Below are 15,460 nucleotides of genomic sequence, written 5' to 3'. Positions count from 1 at the left end.
TAATAACAGACGGAAATCCCTGGGTAACCATAGTGATCCTCACATTCTCCCTCACCACCCTCAGAATGGCACACAACTGCCACCACCACCATCAGCACCCCTGCCATCATCATTACCATCATCACCATCGTCACCACCACCATCAGCACCCCTGCCATCATCATTACCATTATCACCATCGTCACCACCACCATCACCACCCCTGCCATCATCATTACCATCATCACCATCGTCACCACCACCATCACCACCCCTGCCATCATCATTACCATCATCACCATCGTCACCACCACCATCACCACCCCTGCCATCATCATTACCATTATCACCGCCGCCATTACCACCACCATCAGCACCCCTGCCATCATCATTACCATCATCACCATCGTCACCACCACCATCACCAACAACATCACTATCACCACCATCGCCACCACTGCCATCATCATTACCATCACCACCACCACCACCACCGTTAATGACTATAACACACTAGGATCTAAAGAATGGAACCAGGTTATTCCAAAGGTTTTATTTGAGTTAAAACCCCAAATATGTTTTGTTTTAGCCATTATGGTAGGACAAGGACCCTGAGCTCACACTGTCCTTAGGCCACAGTCACTTTAATACCATAATATAAGGTGTTGGGCACTGAAGACACTCCACTTGGAGCTTGTTTCCTTCTTGGCAAAACTGGTCTTTTGGCCTCGACCACTGACAAAATGCATGGTGTCAGGACTAACAAGCAGGATACAAGAAAAAAGACTGCCAAACCTTGCTAAGACAGGGTAAGACAGTTTTGAAATTTTTCCTACCTCTGAAAATGGTCTGTCAGTTGCTCTAGGCCTTAGCCAGCGTTGGCTGCTTCAGCAGTGCGATGAGACTCTGGGTGGTTGCCCAGGCAGGCAGTTGTCTGCCATTCCTTGCACATTTTGGGAGTCGCTTGATTGCACTTCCTGTTTACTCAAGTAATATTATTTCCCTTCTCAGGTCTTTGATGGGGTTGAAGACTAGATAGTCATAGTTACTTTCCTCTCATGACTTAGCCAAGCCATTTCTAACATAAGACTTAGACCCCTTAGGATAGGATAGCTAGTTAAACATCTAGCATATATTTCTTGTTTGATATTGTTTGTGCTGGTTGTAATTCTAATTTTTTTTTTGGTTTTTTTTTTTTGAGACAGGGTTTCTCTGTAGCTTTGGTGCCTGTCCTGGAACTAGCTCTTGTAGACCAGGCTGGCCTCGAACTCACAGAGATCCGCCTGCCTCTGCCTCCCGAGTGCTGGGATTAAAGGCGTGCGCCACCACCGCCCGGCATAATTCTAATTTTTATACCTGGCATTTGTTCTTATTGTATATAGTTTTGTATTAGACTTAGAACTCTTCTATTTTAGACAAAAAGCGGAGGTACTATGGGAGCTCCTTCAGCCAATAGCCTTTAAGACCCTGGCCACATGTACTCTATATACAGATGTAAAACATGCACGCCCCCTTGACTGCTGGATTCGGTTCCTGTTCCTCACTTGTGCATAGGTCTGCTGATCTGTGAGTCTGCCTCTAAATAAAGACACTTTTATTATACTCCATTCTGAGTTTGTGTGGGACTACTTTATTGTAATCAAGAACAATAAGGCTTGTTTCTAATATATCTAGATGACATGCACAACAAAGACCTCTGGATAAAAACAACAGAACACAGGTTAAAGGGCATAACAAAAAGAGAACAGGGGACTAGAGAGGTGGCTTGGTGGTTAAAAATGCATATTGCTCCTGCAAAGAACCCAAGTTCACTTCCCATATCCAGACTGTGCAGCTTACAACTGCCTGTAGCTCAAACTCCAGGGATGCTCTCCTATGCTCTCTGTGGGCACCTGACTTCATGTGTGCATATCACACACAGACACATCATTTGAAAAATAATAATGAATAAATTTCTTTTTAAAGAGAGAAAAAAAAGTTGGCCGGTCTGCCAGTTGTCATAAGAACTTTGTGGCCCCTGAAGTAGGTGGAATGCCCGAGAAAGTCTTACTCATCCCATATCCACAACCAAAGAATAGGCAACACATAGCCCTGCGACCTTGCCACTCAGTTTATGCTAAAAGCAGTAGAAGCAATTAAGTTACTTGCCTGTTCCAGACCTTTCTGCAGGCAGGAGGAATGCAGATACTCTAGCAAGCACTCAGACCTTTAGTTTACAGCATGTCCCTCTTGCTACTGTGGGTAGGACATGGTCGGGGTATGGATTCACATTCGGAGCCACCATGGTCAGGGGTGTGGATTCGCACTCGGAACCACCATGGTCAGGGGTATGGATTCACATTCAGAGCCACCATGGTCAGGGATGTGGATTTGCACTCGGAGCCACCATGGCCAGGGGTGTGAATTCACATTCAGAGCCACCATGGTCAAGGGTGTGGATTCGCACTCGGAACCACCATGGTCAGGGGTGTGGATTCGCACTCGAAACCACCATAGTCAGGGGTGTAGATTCACATTCGGAGCCACCATGGTCAGGGGTGTGAATTCGCATTCGGAGCCACCACGGGATGAAAACTGGCAGCACTCAAGCCTGACTGGAAGGCCTAGGTCCCACTCCTCAGTTAAAAGGAGGCCTCTGGACTTGAACATGCTGAGAGAAACAGACTCCACAGAAGCCACCTGGGCCTTTTCCTGGTGAATTTATACATTTTAAAACCAAATCTGATAAGTAGGAACATTTTGTCATGTGTGGGGATTTTTTTAATGTCTACCAGGTTTTAAGCAGAGCCGAGAGGTCTCAAACACACACAAGGCTTATGTGGCACCAGTAGGAGCGTGGGCTAGGACATCTCAACAAAGGCAAAGAGAGGAAACTCGGAAAACCGTGAACGAACAATAGTAAACACTTATATGCAGTAGGGTGTTCAGGTGCACGCCCTTCCCAGTTGTTCTCAGAGATATGTGTTTATACAAAACACTTGAGTCTCCTGGGTCTTCAACATGAGCGTGGCTGGGCTGAAGCGACGGCCCAGCAGCTAAGAGCATCCATTGCTCTTGCAGAAGACCCAGGTGCAGACTCGGGTTCAGTGTCCAGCACCCACGTGGTGGCTCACGACCATCCATAACTCTAGTCCAAGGGTTGTAAAGCTCCCTTCTGCCTCTACGGGCACCAGGCACGCCATGCATACATGGTGGTCGAACACCCATTTACATAAAAGAAAACAAACGGATCTAATAGTGGATTTCCTTTGATGCGCACGGCCTTCAGTCAAGCGCTTCCTGTCACAGGAATCTACTCTAAGAAAATGATTAGTGGGGTAAGGAGAGCTAAGATGCAGGTTCCCATGGAAACATTGTTTGTAACCAAAAATGCTGAGAAGAACTATAATCTCTAACAAATAAGGGAATGGATTTTCGGTTAGGACGGAATTTTATGAAGCTATGAAGTCAGGATACAGACATGACTTCACGGGCAGAGGAACACGTGAAGGACGGATGCTAAGTGCCGTTAATGTTTTCTGAGCACCTGTCCACGGCAGGTGGAGCTCGTTAGGCAGACACGGGCTTTTTACCTCAGAAAGCCGATGACTGACAAGCAAGGTCAGCGGTTAGGGAAGCGTTGAGGGAGGCCGTGATACCAAAGAGAAGCGTAAGGTACCGGGCATGGGTGGCAAAGGGATCTGAGCATGGAGGAGCCTCGCGAGACTCGGCTAAGGCATTGATGCGTGAGTCATAATGAAGGGTGGAAAGGAGCTGGGCAGAGTGGAGAGGGGAAAGAAAATATTCCAGATTAACAGTAGTTTTTAAATACATGTGTATTAAAGCATGGCTCTCCAAGCATATGTGAACCCACTTATTTTGAAAGCTATGTTGCATACGTACATGTCCATCAATAGAACATCTGAAAGAATGGCCACCTAAATGCAGTAGTGCACGGGTTTATTTTATTTTTTTTACTTTATGCTTGCTCCCATTTTCTGATCTTTATATCTGTAATCAATGTGTGTAGAGGTATTTGGATGGGTAGAAGGAAGGGTGGATAAAAGATGAGGGGATGGACGGTCACCAGGTCATGTGAAGGCTTGGGCAGGGAGATTTGTTCCTCTTGGTCCTCTCCTCCCTTCGGTTACGGCCAAGATCTGTCCTAGGAGCACACACGCCCACAACTGTGTCTGTTCTCTAAGGCATTTCTGCTACCCACAGGCCTGTTTGTTGGAGCCAACAGTTCAATTCATTATATTTCTGAGCCGATTCCTCTGTCAGTGCTGAACTTACAAAACCGTGCATACAAAGCGTGCCTGGCTAAGCTGCATGTTGAAACTGTGGCTGAATAACTATTGGAGAAAGATAAATTCTTCCAAAATGACTAGCTGCAGGTGAAGGAAAGAGGCGGAAGGAAGTAAGGCCCTTGTGGCTAGAGTTTGAGGCCACTCTAAAGGGAGGACGGTGAGAGCCCCAGGTGGTGAGCACAGCTGCTCTGAAGGGAGCACAGTGAGAGCCCCAGGTGGTGAGCACAGCTGCTCTAAGGGAGGACGGTGAGAGCCCCAGGTGGTGAGCACAGCTGCTCTAAGGGGGGATGGTGAGAGCCCCAAGTGGTGAGCACAGCTGCTTTGAAGGGAGGACGGCTGACATCCCCAAGTGGTGAGCACAGCTGCTCTAAGAGAGGACGATGAGAGCCCCAGGTGGTGAGCACAGTTGGTTTCCCAGACTATATGGTAAAAAACCTTCCCTGACTCAAGTGACACAGGACACCTGGCCAACTTCAGCAGGTACACAACTCCAAACTGAGACTGACCCCTTAGTGTGATGAGCCAGGGGATACACACACAGGGGATTCTTACAGAACAACACCAAGGCCCTGCCAACAACCCTGTCACTCCCGCCCAGCTGTGCACCACAATAGGGAAAACGAGATGCGACAGAGGGAAAAGGTTTGTGTCCACTGCTCTGCAAGCTCAGGCTCTCTTCCTCCCTGTACTCGTCCACTGTCTTCTGTAGAGGGCAGGGTGGACCCAACGCTGACAAGATGGGTCTCCCGAGCACCTAAAGCTCACAGTTAAGCAGGTGACACTTCAGTCACACATTAACAAAATACTTGTGCCCTGCTATGAGCATTTAAGATAGGGTGACAAACAGGTCAAACAAGAGTCCCATCTTCACAAGAAATGAGGAGACAGTTTAGTCTTTTAAAAAAAATAGTTATGACATAGGATGGAAAGAGCCTCATTGCAGAGCTAAGACGACAACAAGAAGGGCCTTTTCTGAGGGGATACGTGTACAGGATGAGAAGCACCAGTTACACGAGGGCACAAGTGTCGCGGACACCAGGGCACAGGCCAGATAGACGTAAGAGGATGGGTGCCACACTCAGAGCAAGCCCAGGCCACTTAGGAAGCATGTGGCAGGGACACCTGAGCAGGCTGGGTGTCTCACAAGCCCAGATGGCACCCTCCGACAGCAGTCATACGGTACAAGGGGGCATCGCAGACGGGCAGCTCAGCCTATGGGATTCAGGGACTCAGCCCAGGCGTAACTATGGGAGATCCTTAGGCAGGCCGACCTGTTCCCTGCAAACTTGGCAAAGGTGCTGGAGTTGTGGCAGACCCTGGTTGTTCCTCTACCATCACCAGATGTCCACACCTTCAGAGAGATTACACGAGACCCCTGATTCACGCCTGGGAGAAATGACCAGAACAGTCCCTGGGGGCAAGCACGGGGCCAGGTGTGAAGAAGCCACTCCCTTCTCACCAGATGTTCTCTGCCTTGGCCCTCAGCAGGTGCAGCAGACAGCCAGAGGTCTACACTGTGGACGACATTCCCCCACGGCTGTGATTCTGACGCTCGAGACTCATGAGCCCTTTGATTCTATCTTTGTTCCCGGTGGGGGCCCGAAGATTACATGTCCCGCTGACCTGGCTGAGGCTGAGGCCCCCTCAGGTTCTCCATGTACAAAGCTCAGAACACAGACGCTCCTCGTGCCTCTCCTCCCTCCCCTCGTCCTGCTCCCCCACCTCCTGCAGCCACCCTCAGCGTCCTCCTTAGGTTGCTGTGCGCCCTGGCCATACCTGTGAACATCGCACAGAAGTAAGGGCTGCAGGCCGCCAGGACCACTCGGTGGGCTTCTATCTCCACGTCTTCTGCCACAATCATCACGTCACACAGCAGCTGCTTACTGTAAGACACCAGTGAGGTGACAGAAAAGGTCACAGCATGGACACCCACCCGTGTCCCACCCAGTTCACACGCTGTCCATATAGAGGACAGGCACAGAGACTGTCTCTGTCTTGACACAGGCAGGGAGGAGGGCTCAATGATGTTGTCTCAGTGAGATGCCCAACACTGACCTCTTGACCTCCACACATGTGCACACATGTGAACACACACACCAGAATCTTGCAACTATCTTCTTACATGGCTGTCACCAACGTGCCACCATGAACTTGTAAAGGGGCTTAGCATATTTCATCTTGGACCCTGGACACTAGGCTGCATACCTGCCACATAATAGATCCTACACTGTTTCAAACAAACAAATATATGGAAATAATCAATACACATTCATCGACAGGATGGGTAATTGAGAACTGGACTTGGTGGCACAAGCCTGTAATCCTGGCTACTCAGGAGACTGAGGCAGGAGGATCTCATGTTCAAGGCTACGGAGTAAGTTCAAGGCTCACCTAGGCAATTTAATAAGACCCTGTCTCAAAACAAAAGGTAAAATAGGCATTGGGGTATAGGCAGTGGAGGAGAACCTGCCTAGTATATGTAAGATTCTAGGTTCAGTGGAGCTAGATCCCCAACACCTCAAAAAAGACCAAAAAAGGATATTTGAGCACCTTAGGGTGCCACAGGACCTAGGCAATCCCAGACCTTCTCCATCAGCCTTCACTATTGTCACGGCTGCATTTGCTGAGTGAGGGATTGCCAACCACTTGTCTAAGTGCTCCCGCAGCCTGACACCATGTCATTTAATCCTCTCTACAACGAACTCACTGAAGTGAGGCAATTGTTATGTCTGCATCCTGCAACGAGGGAACAGAGGCCCAGAGAAACCAATAAGTTCCTCAAAGGCCCACAAGAAAGTAGAGATGGGATTCGAAGGCACGTAACTGAATCCCCCAGCTCCTTCTGTGGTACCCTGATCACCACTAGCCTCTTCTTTAAAATGCTAGCAACAGGTGAGAGGCAAGGAAGACAAGGGCATCTCAGTTTGCTCACGGGCAAGGAAGGCAAGCTCGTCTCAGCTTGCTCGTGTCCGGCTTTTGTCTGAGGATGCTGGATCAATGAGTCTGTTGCGGCTGACGGTGGAAGAGAAGTTGAGCACCTGCTATCTCTGGAGCGGCACACTTAGTCACTACCAACACCAATGCACTGTTGAAGTTTCTCTCAGAGAAACAGAACCATAAAGCCTGAGCCCACAAGACCTGCAGACACTCTCCCTGGCCTTGGATAGCATCTGGCCTCTGAAACTCAAAGAAGGGAAGAGATGCCCAAATCAGAAGGCTGAACCCTGAATACAGTTCTCTAGACTAAATACAGTGCCTTCTCCGAAGTATCCCCAGGCTTCATCACTGGCTGGCACTTAGGGCCAGAAAAGACAAGAAATGGAGGGCTGGTGGTGGGGCTTCTGGGATGGGTAAGACCTTTGGGAACTAAGAAGCCAAGACCATTGGACCTCATTCTACAGCAGGCGGCACCAACGGGAACAGAACTGACTCTGCTGTAAGTAGCCACAAGAGCACAAGCAAGGAAGCCTGCACCGTTTTCTTGACTGTCTTAGCTTGGAAAAACACTACGCCGCCCAGTTTTGAGACAACTTAGGTAAAACGGTGAGACTCTTGTCTAAAAACACTGAGCAAGAACCAAGCCCCCGAAAGAATACACTAACATAAAAACAGCCACTGTGATGGTATCTCAATTGTCAAAGGCCCAGGATGACCTGGGACACGGCTGTAGGCACGCCTATGGAGGGTGATCTTGGTTAGGTTAACTGAGATGGAAAAACCTGTTCTCTGTGAGCGGCACCATTCCCTAGGCTGGGATTCTGGCCTGCATATACAGGAGGAAACGAGCTGAGGGCCACCATCCATGGTTCCCCATTCTTGATGGAGAATACAATGTAACCATCTGCCCTAAGTTCCTGGGGCTGTGACACCCCCCCCCCCACTGATGGGCATAGCCTCAGACTGAACCCAAATAGACCTGTTGTCCTTTCGTTGCCCTTGCCGGGCATTTTATCACAACACAGAAACAGTCACTCAGGCAGCTGTACAGATCCACAGAAAAGAGTTAGAAGGCCATAAAAACAGGCTTTTGCTACTGTTTAATGTATTTTATGACATTTATGGTCAATGAACCTATGAGAGGGTGCATGTTTGTATATATGTACATGCGTGTACAGGTGCATACATGTGTGCACATGCATGTGGAGGCCTGAGGTCGATGTCAGGTGTCTTCTTCATTTTCCATCTCATTTTTCAAGTTTGTTACATTTCATGTTTTACTGGGGTGGGGGGCACGCCAAGGCAAGTGTATGTACATTTGAAGGTCATGCCATAACAAGCACATATGTGCATGTGAAGGTCATGCCATGGCAAGCATATGTGTGCATGTGAAGGTCATACCATGGTAAACATGGTTGTGTGAAGGTCATGCCATGGCAAGCATTGTGTTGTCTAAGGTCATGCCAAGGCAAGCATGTGTGTGTAAAGGTCATGCCATAGCAAGCATGTGTGTGTTGTATGAAGATCATGCAGCGTGAATGAACCACCAGAGCGGCGTGGCCTCGCACTCCGGGAATCCCAGCACTCTGGAGATGGAGGCGATGAACCGCCAGGGTGGCGTGGCCTCACACTCCCAGAACCCCATCACTCTGGAGATGGAGGCAAGAGGTCCAGAAACTTGAGTCTAGCCTGGGCTACAAGAGTCAAAAACCTAAAAATAGGACTGGAAGATGGTTTAGTGGGTAAAGTGTTTATCTTACAAGCAGGTCCTCAGTCCCCCAAACCCACATCACAAAATTAAAAAAGCAAAAAGCTAGGTGTGGGGGACACACATTTGTAATCCCAAGCAAATCTCTCTGGAGCCCGCTGGTCAGCTAGCCTGGTCTACTAGGTGAATTCCGGGTCACTGGGACCCTATCTTTAAAAGAGCTGAGTGGCTCCTGAGGAAGGACAGCCTGAAGTTGTCTTCTGGCCTCTAAATGCACATACACACATATGCGTGTGCACCTTACATGCTTGCACCCACACACATGCACACCCGCAAGTAATAGTCATTTTTCAAGAGGGCATAGAACAATCTGTAGCCATGCAGAAAAGCCACGTGAAAAGCACCAAGGCGCCGGGGTACCGCTCACTGAAAGGATGCAACCCTTAGCAAGGCCAACCAACCTGCAGCAGAGAGAGAGAATTCTAAACACAGGCTGGAGCCTCCACGCTTCCCGCTCCCCACTCTCAGGCCTGGTCAGGATGTGCATCTCCAGAAAGGACTAGTCTCCACTACCTGCTATAGCTCAGGAGCCAGAGTCCCCCACGGGAGCTCTGCCACCCAAAAGCACCACAGTCAGAACCACGCACTGAATTGGAAAGGAGGGGCAAGGCTGAGTGGTTGCCAAGGCAACAGCTCCTTCTCTACCACAGAAGTAAAAAGAATAGGAAACTCGGGAGTTGTGTGATTCATAAATTGCAAAGAGCATGTGTGCTTGAACTAAAATAGTTCAAAAGTGAGAGAGGGGAACGTGGAGACAATGGGAGATGCAGGCCCAGGCCCCTGGGTACTCCAGAGCAGTCATTGGTGCGGCCTCAGCAGAGTGAAGTCTGCCTATCAGCTCGCCACTAAAGTCCCATTAAAGTCACCCAGATCTAGAGCACAGTGATGCAGGTCCTTCTGCCTGCCTTACCCATCGACCCTACTTTTTAAAGACAGTCTTCGAATACCTTGGGGCTTGATATTGCCTTTCAGTACCGTAAGAACAGAAGCCTCCCTGAGGGCCAGGGCTTTGATTCTTTTACCCACTGCCCATCATCTGCAACCCAACACAGAGGCTGCTGTTGTCAAGCTAACCGTGACAGAACGGTGATGAGCCAGAGCTCAGCACTAACTAAGGCCTCATCGCCATGGTCTTCCAGGCTGTTGAATCGACTCTCTTTCCAGGAATTGATCCTATAGAAGTAATTGCCACGGTGCACGCGTATTTATCAACCACAAGACATGTGCTAGTACTATTCTGAGCACGTCACTTACTAACCCTTAGCAATCCAGCAAGAGTGAGTGGGCCACTCACCCACCATTAACAATGTAGCAAGAGTGGTGTTATTAGCCGCCCTTCATGGATGACAAAAGGGAGATCAGGGAGAGTAAATTGCCCAGGGCCACGTGGTTAGTATGAGCTAGAACCAGTACCGGAACCAAGTCTGTGCTCGTGAGAGGACACGCCAATGGAAAGCCAACCACTAAGAGTGCGTTTTCCCATGCGGCATGAGGAATGGTGACATCCATCAGCTGGGGACTGACTTTTACTATAATATGCCAAAAGTGGGATGCCGTCTATCCGTGTGATTCATGTTAGAGACAGTGAGGTAGGAAAAAATGGTTCAGTGATAGGACTACGAAAGAAGCCAAAGAAGAGAAAACGATTACCCAAAGCTCTACCGATAGGTCATTAACAAAATTCTATGTGACTTTTTAAAACATTTAAACTTTATTCTTATTTTATGTATGTGGGTATTTTGACTGGATGTACATCTGAGCAGTATGCATGCAGTGAGTGCTTGTTATGGCCAAAAGAGGGTGTCAGACCCTGAAAATGGAATTACAAATTGTTGTGAGCTTGGATTTGAACTCTGGTCCTCTGCAAGAGCAGCCAGTGCTCTAAACCACTGAGCCACCTCTATTGGTGATTTTCTGATCATCTACCTTCTCTAAATGTTCTGCTGCAATAACTACAGCGCAGAAAGGAAGACAGAGACAGAGGGCAGGCGCAGCTCATGCCTACACCCAAACTAAAAGTTTCAAATATAGACAGAATGTGATGTCCATTTGAACAAAGCAGAAAGAGGACGGACGAGAGTATTCATTTAAACCTCAGCAAAGGACTGTGGTTCTCAGACTGATGTTTTCCCAAACGCTAACCCGAGTCCAAGTCTCAAGTACATGTGAGAATCTTTAGTCAGCCACAGCAGAGCCTTCAATGTGCCTACGTGCATTCTCAAGGCCAATCGCGTTCAAGTACAAGACTCCGTTTTTCCACAGTGTCTAGAAGGAGCTAGCGTTCCTCAGATGTCAGCAGTGCCAAGCCCTAAAAGGCGAAGGAACAGTAGGACTCCTAGGCAGAGGCAGACCCAAGCCAAGCAGACGCTCTTGGAGAAAGACGTGAAATCCAGGAACCAACAAGTACACCAGGGTGACTTCTAAATCTAAAAGGAAGGGGTGTCATAGCCGGGGGTGAGGAGGGAGAATCTGCACAGGCAAACTCAGGCCTGGGGAGAAAACCCACTCTTGGACAACTGACTTAATCTGTGCCTTGAGGGACTAAACGTGGAGCTCCAACAGTGTCTAGGAAAGACCACAAAGATTCTTCAGGGATGGAAGATCTGGGTCCGTGTGCATGGCCTCCATCCTAGCGCATACGTTCCCAGACTTTCCAGGGAATCTGGTGGGAGGCCTAAACAAATTGAACAATATGCCATGTGCTGCTTAATTTAATTTTGTGGGTCTGAGTGTGTGTGTGTGTGTGTGTGTGCGCGCGCGCATGTGCTAAATACTGGCCATGCAGAAAGGAGAACTGAGAAAACAAACAGAGTGAGAACTTGAGGACTGGCGAGGTGGCTCACTGGGTACGGAGCTTGCCTGTAACCCTGACAACCTGAGTTCAATCCCCGAGCCCAGCTAAAGGGGAAAGGAGAGAACTGGCTGAGAGTTGTCCTCTGCCTCCCAAATACACACTGTGACACCCTCACACCCACACACAGACACACATATACACACAGATGCACACTGTAGTGCAAACACGTTCCTGCACACAGACACATACGAACGCGTGATGTGACACACACACATACAATGATAGTAAAGTTCAAAAGATTTCCTAAAGGAATGAAACAGAGTGTCTGTTTAAATACGGTCCGTCCCCCACGCGGCACACACTTCTCAGCCATGTGCTGCTCTCTGCCCAGAGGTCTCCTCCCTACCCCACCACCCTTTGTGTCTTTAACTCTTCCTTGGCCTTCAACACTCAGCTCAAGTGTCTCCTGCATGCCCAAAGTTCATTTTCATGCTTATTTCTGTTCCACCCTTTAGAACACAAATATAAGAGTGTGCACCTGCGGCTGTCGGGCCTGGTACATCCTACATCCGAGCACACTTGCTCTAAGAGGCTCTTTTCAATACCTCTTCACACTCCTGACCTCGTGGCTCCTACCCGCACCTCCCAGGGCCTGGGCAGTAGCTGAGAAAGGAGGAAATGCTCCCAACTGGCTTTGTACCAGAGAACACATTCAGTGCCCAGAACCCATCTCGCACCATGCTTGCCAAACGTGTACACTGGCCTTACAAATAGCCCTCCTGCCCTCACCACCCAACTTGAAGGGATTAGATGCACTTTCACCTCACGTCTTTTTTTTTTTTTTTTTTTTTTTTTTCGAGACAGGGTTTCTCCGTAGCTTTTGGTTCCTGTCCTGGAACTAGCTCATGTAGACCAGGCTGGCCTCGAACTCATAGAGATCCGCCTGCCTCTGCCTCCCGAGTGCTGGGATTAAAGGCGTGCGCCACCACCGCCCGGCTTCACCTCACGTCTTTACAGAGTAGACATACGTTTCAGGAGAGGCGCATTCTGCCACTTGTGTGGAGGCCTTCCCAAGCCGAACTCCATCCGAGAGACTCAACAGAGACTAAACAGTGTGTGCCATCTGCTATCTCATCTGCCCTGTGTGTAGTGCGCAGTCACCCCAATGTCAGCCCCCAGGCTTAGCCACAGACCTGCTCTACCCACAAATGAACGCCCCCTGTGATTAATCACTGAAATGTAGGTATTGAATAATTATAAAGGGGAGGCTTCAGTCTCGGAATCTGAAGCGGAAGCAGAGCGAGAGTGGGCCATGAAGCTGGAACCCAGTAGGTGGTGTGCCCCAACATCTGTTCTTGGCCCCTAGTGGAGCTCACCCTTCGGGTTCCATCTCAAATGGCACAGGGAGGGTAGGAAATTACCTTCGAAGCTCATTCATGACCTTGAAGGCCTTTCCCATGTGGGCAGGATTGACAGTGACCGTCCTCCGGCTCTCATCATCATCCTGGGCCTGCACCGTGGACTGAGGGCTCAGCTTGACGCTGTGAGCGGAAAATGGAGGGAAAGAGAGGTCACGTATTAGCAAGCACAGTTGTACATCCCCACAAGTTGACGGACGTGAGCCACCCATGAGGGGCGACTCCCAAGACAGCAGTGGAGGAAATACTGCCCCATTTCTGGAGGACCTTCCAGGGCACAGCACTTTTCTCTGGAGGAAGCTGGGCTCCTGCTCAGATTCTCCCACCAGGCACTGCGACTTTGTGAGAAGTCTTTTCCCTCTACTCTGCCCTCCCTTCCTCCCAGAAAAGGAGCAGCGTAAGCATTCTAACACCCTCTATGGAGACGTGGATCCACTTAGCAGTTAATGGGGGCTAATATATGACAGGAATTATATTTCAGTTCATGGGAAACACAATGGTAAACAAAGGCCCGTCCCTCCCAACTAAAAGTTCCAAGTTCAGTGAGGGGGAAAACCAGGTAACAGTCAAGCATCATATTTTTTAAAGATTTATTTATTCATGTATTTTATGTATATGAGTACTCTGTCTTCATGCACACAAAAAGAAGGAATCTGATCCCATTACAGATGGTTATGAACCACCATGTAGGTGCTGGGAATTGAACTCAGGACCTCTGGAAGAGCAGCCAGTGCTCTTAGCTGCTGAGTCATCTCTCCAGCCCACAAACATCACATTTTAAGCATTACAGTTCCATAGGAACTACAGAAGCACAAGGGACCAATTCAGTGATGCCAGGGTAGAAAACACCTCCCGAAAGTAAAGGCCTGGCAGCAGAACTTAAGGAAGCCAGGAACTTAAAAAGGCAGACAGCGTCCTAGACAATGGGAACAGCAGGCAAGACCAAAGGGGAAAAGATCAAGTGTGTTCAAAGCATCCCTGGTTCAGGGAAACGAGGTCACAGGAGGCAATGTTAGTTGGGGCAATTGTCCTCCTGAACAAGGGAAGGGCAGGAATGGGTTAAACCGGAAGCAAATGATCACACCTATAATCTAGAAAACCCACAATGGCTCGAGTTTAGAGAACAGGGACTCACAAGTGAAAACTTTCGGGAAACCACCATTCTATTGAAAGATAGGCAGCGTGGCTGGAGAGACGGCTCAGCCGTTAAGAGCACTGGCTGCTCTTCCATAGACTTGAGTTCGATTCCCAGCACCCCATGGTGGCTCACAACTGCGTGTAACTGCAGTTCTAAAGGATCAGAGCCCTCTTCTGGCCTCTGCAAGCACGCACAGTACGCAGACATGCATGCAGGCAAAATACCCATCTGCATAGAGCAAAGTAAAGTAAGAATTCTAAAAGGAGAAATAGGAGCCTGAGTTGTTGTGGGAAGGCACAGACTGTAAGGCCTGTGGGAACAGGCATGACCTCACAACCCATTGTCTCAACACTGCTTGCACGAAAATCAAGGTATAAAACTTTTGAATATGTTGCAGTGTCCTGGAAGTAGGAAGGAGGACTCACAAGATGACTAAGAGAAGGCTCTCTCCTCAGACAGGAGCTCCAGAGTCAAACCCAGAACCTTGGAGGGAACCGCTTAGGCCAGACTCCACTCTGGGAAAACAGAAACGCGCCCCTTTGTGCAGAGTTGGGAGCCTACAGTTTATCCAGCCCCCAGACCTTGAAGGTGGTCCTTAGGACGTGACCTTGAAGGTGGTCCTTAGACGTGACCTTGAAGGTGGTCCTTAGACGTGACCTTGAAGGTGGCCTTAGACGTGACCTTGAAGGTGGTCCTTAGACGTGACCTTGAAGGTGGTCCTTAGGACGTGACCTTGAAGGTGGTCCTTAGGACGTGACCTTGAAGGTGGTCCTTAGGACATCCCCATTAAGCATGCTCCATCTGCCGCTGCCTCCCTCACTTTGCAAACTGCTGAAGACAAAGATGCTTTATACAAGGGTTACCAAAGTCCTGGGAGTCTTAGAGTTCATGCTGGTACTCGTCACTACCTGAAATCCCAGACCCATGGCTTGTCTGATCCCCCTGCCTTTGGCTCCTACCTTCCTGGCTTTCCTGACCTCTCCTCCCTTCACTTGAACCTGATCATGAGCTCTGGGGCTGTTTGGAGTCCTTGCACAAGGAAATCAACTCAACAGAGGAAGATAAATATGGAGAAACACAAAGACGATTTTAAATATATATTCAAGCAGGTTAAAAAAAAATCCTAAAAGACTGGAG

General features: G+C 49.0%; 1 protein-coding gene across 1 annotated transcript in view; it reads right to left on the bottom strand.

Moving 5' to 3' along the window:
- The window catches only part of LOC121453466 (kelch-like protein 3), a 115,878-nt gene that overhangs the window by 79,341 nt on the left and 21,077 nt on the right, over positions 1-15,460 (bottom strand). Inside the window, exons 2-3 of the mRNA XM_041660269.1 lie at positions 13,189-13,308; positions 6,045-6,151 (exon numbers count right to left, since the gene is read on the bottom strand). Of these exons, the coding sequence (XP_041516203.1) occupies positions 6,045-6,151; positions 13,189-13,308 (227 nt within the window). The remainder of the gene's footprint in view (positions 1-6,044; positions 6,152-13,188; positions 13,309-15,460) is intronic.

This window comes from Microtus oregoni, unplaced genomic scaffold, assembly GCF_018167655.1.
Source record: "Microtus oregoni isolate MIOR12 unplaced genomic scaffold, Mior012 000011F_ref0000422, whole genome shotgun sequence".
Taxonomy (NCBI): Eukaryota; Metazoa; Chordata; class Mammalia; order Rodentia; family Cricetidae; genus Microtus; species Microtus oregoni.
This window is presented reverse-complemented; position numbering and strand designations above follow the sequence as displayed.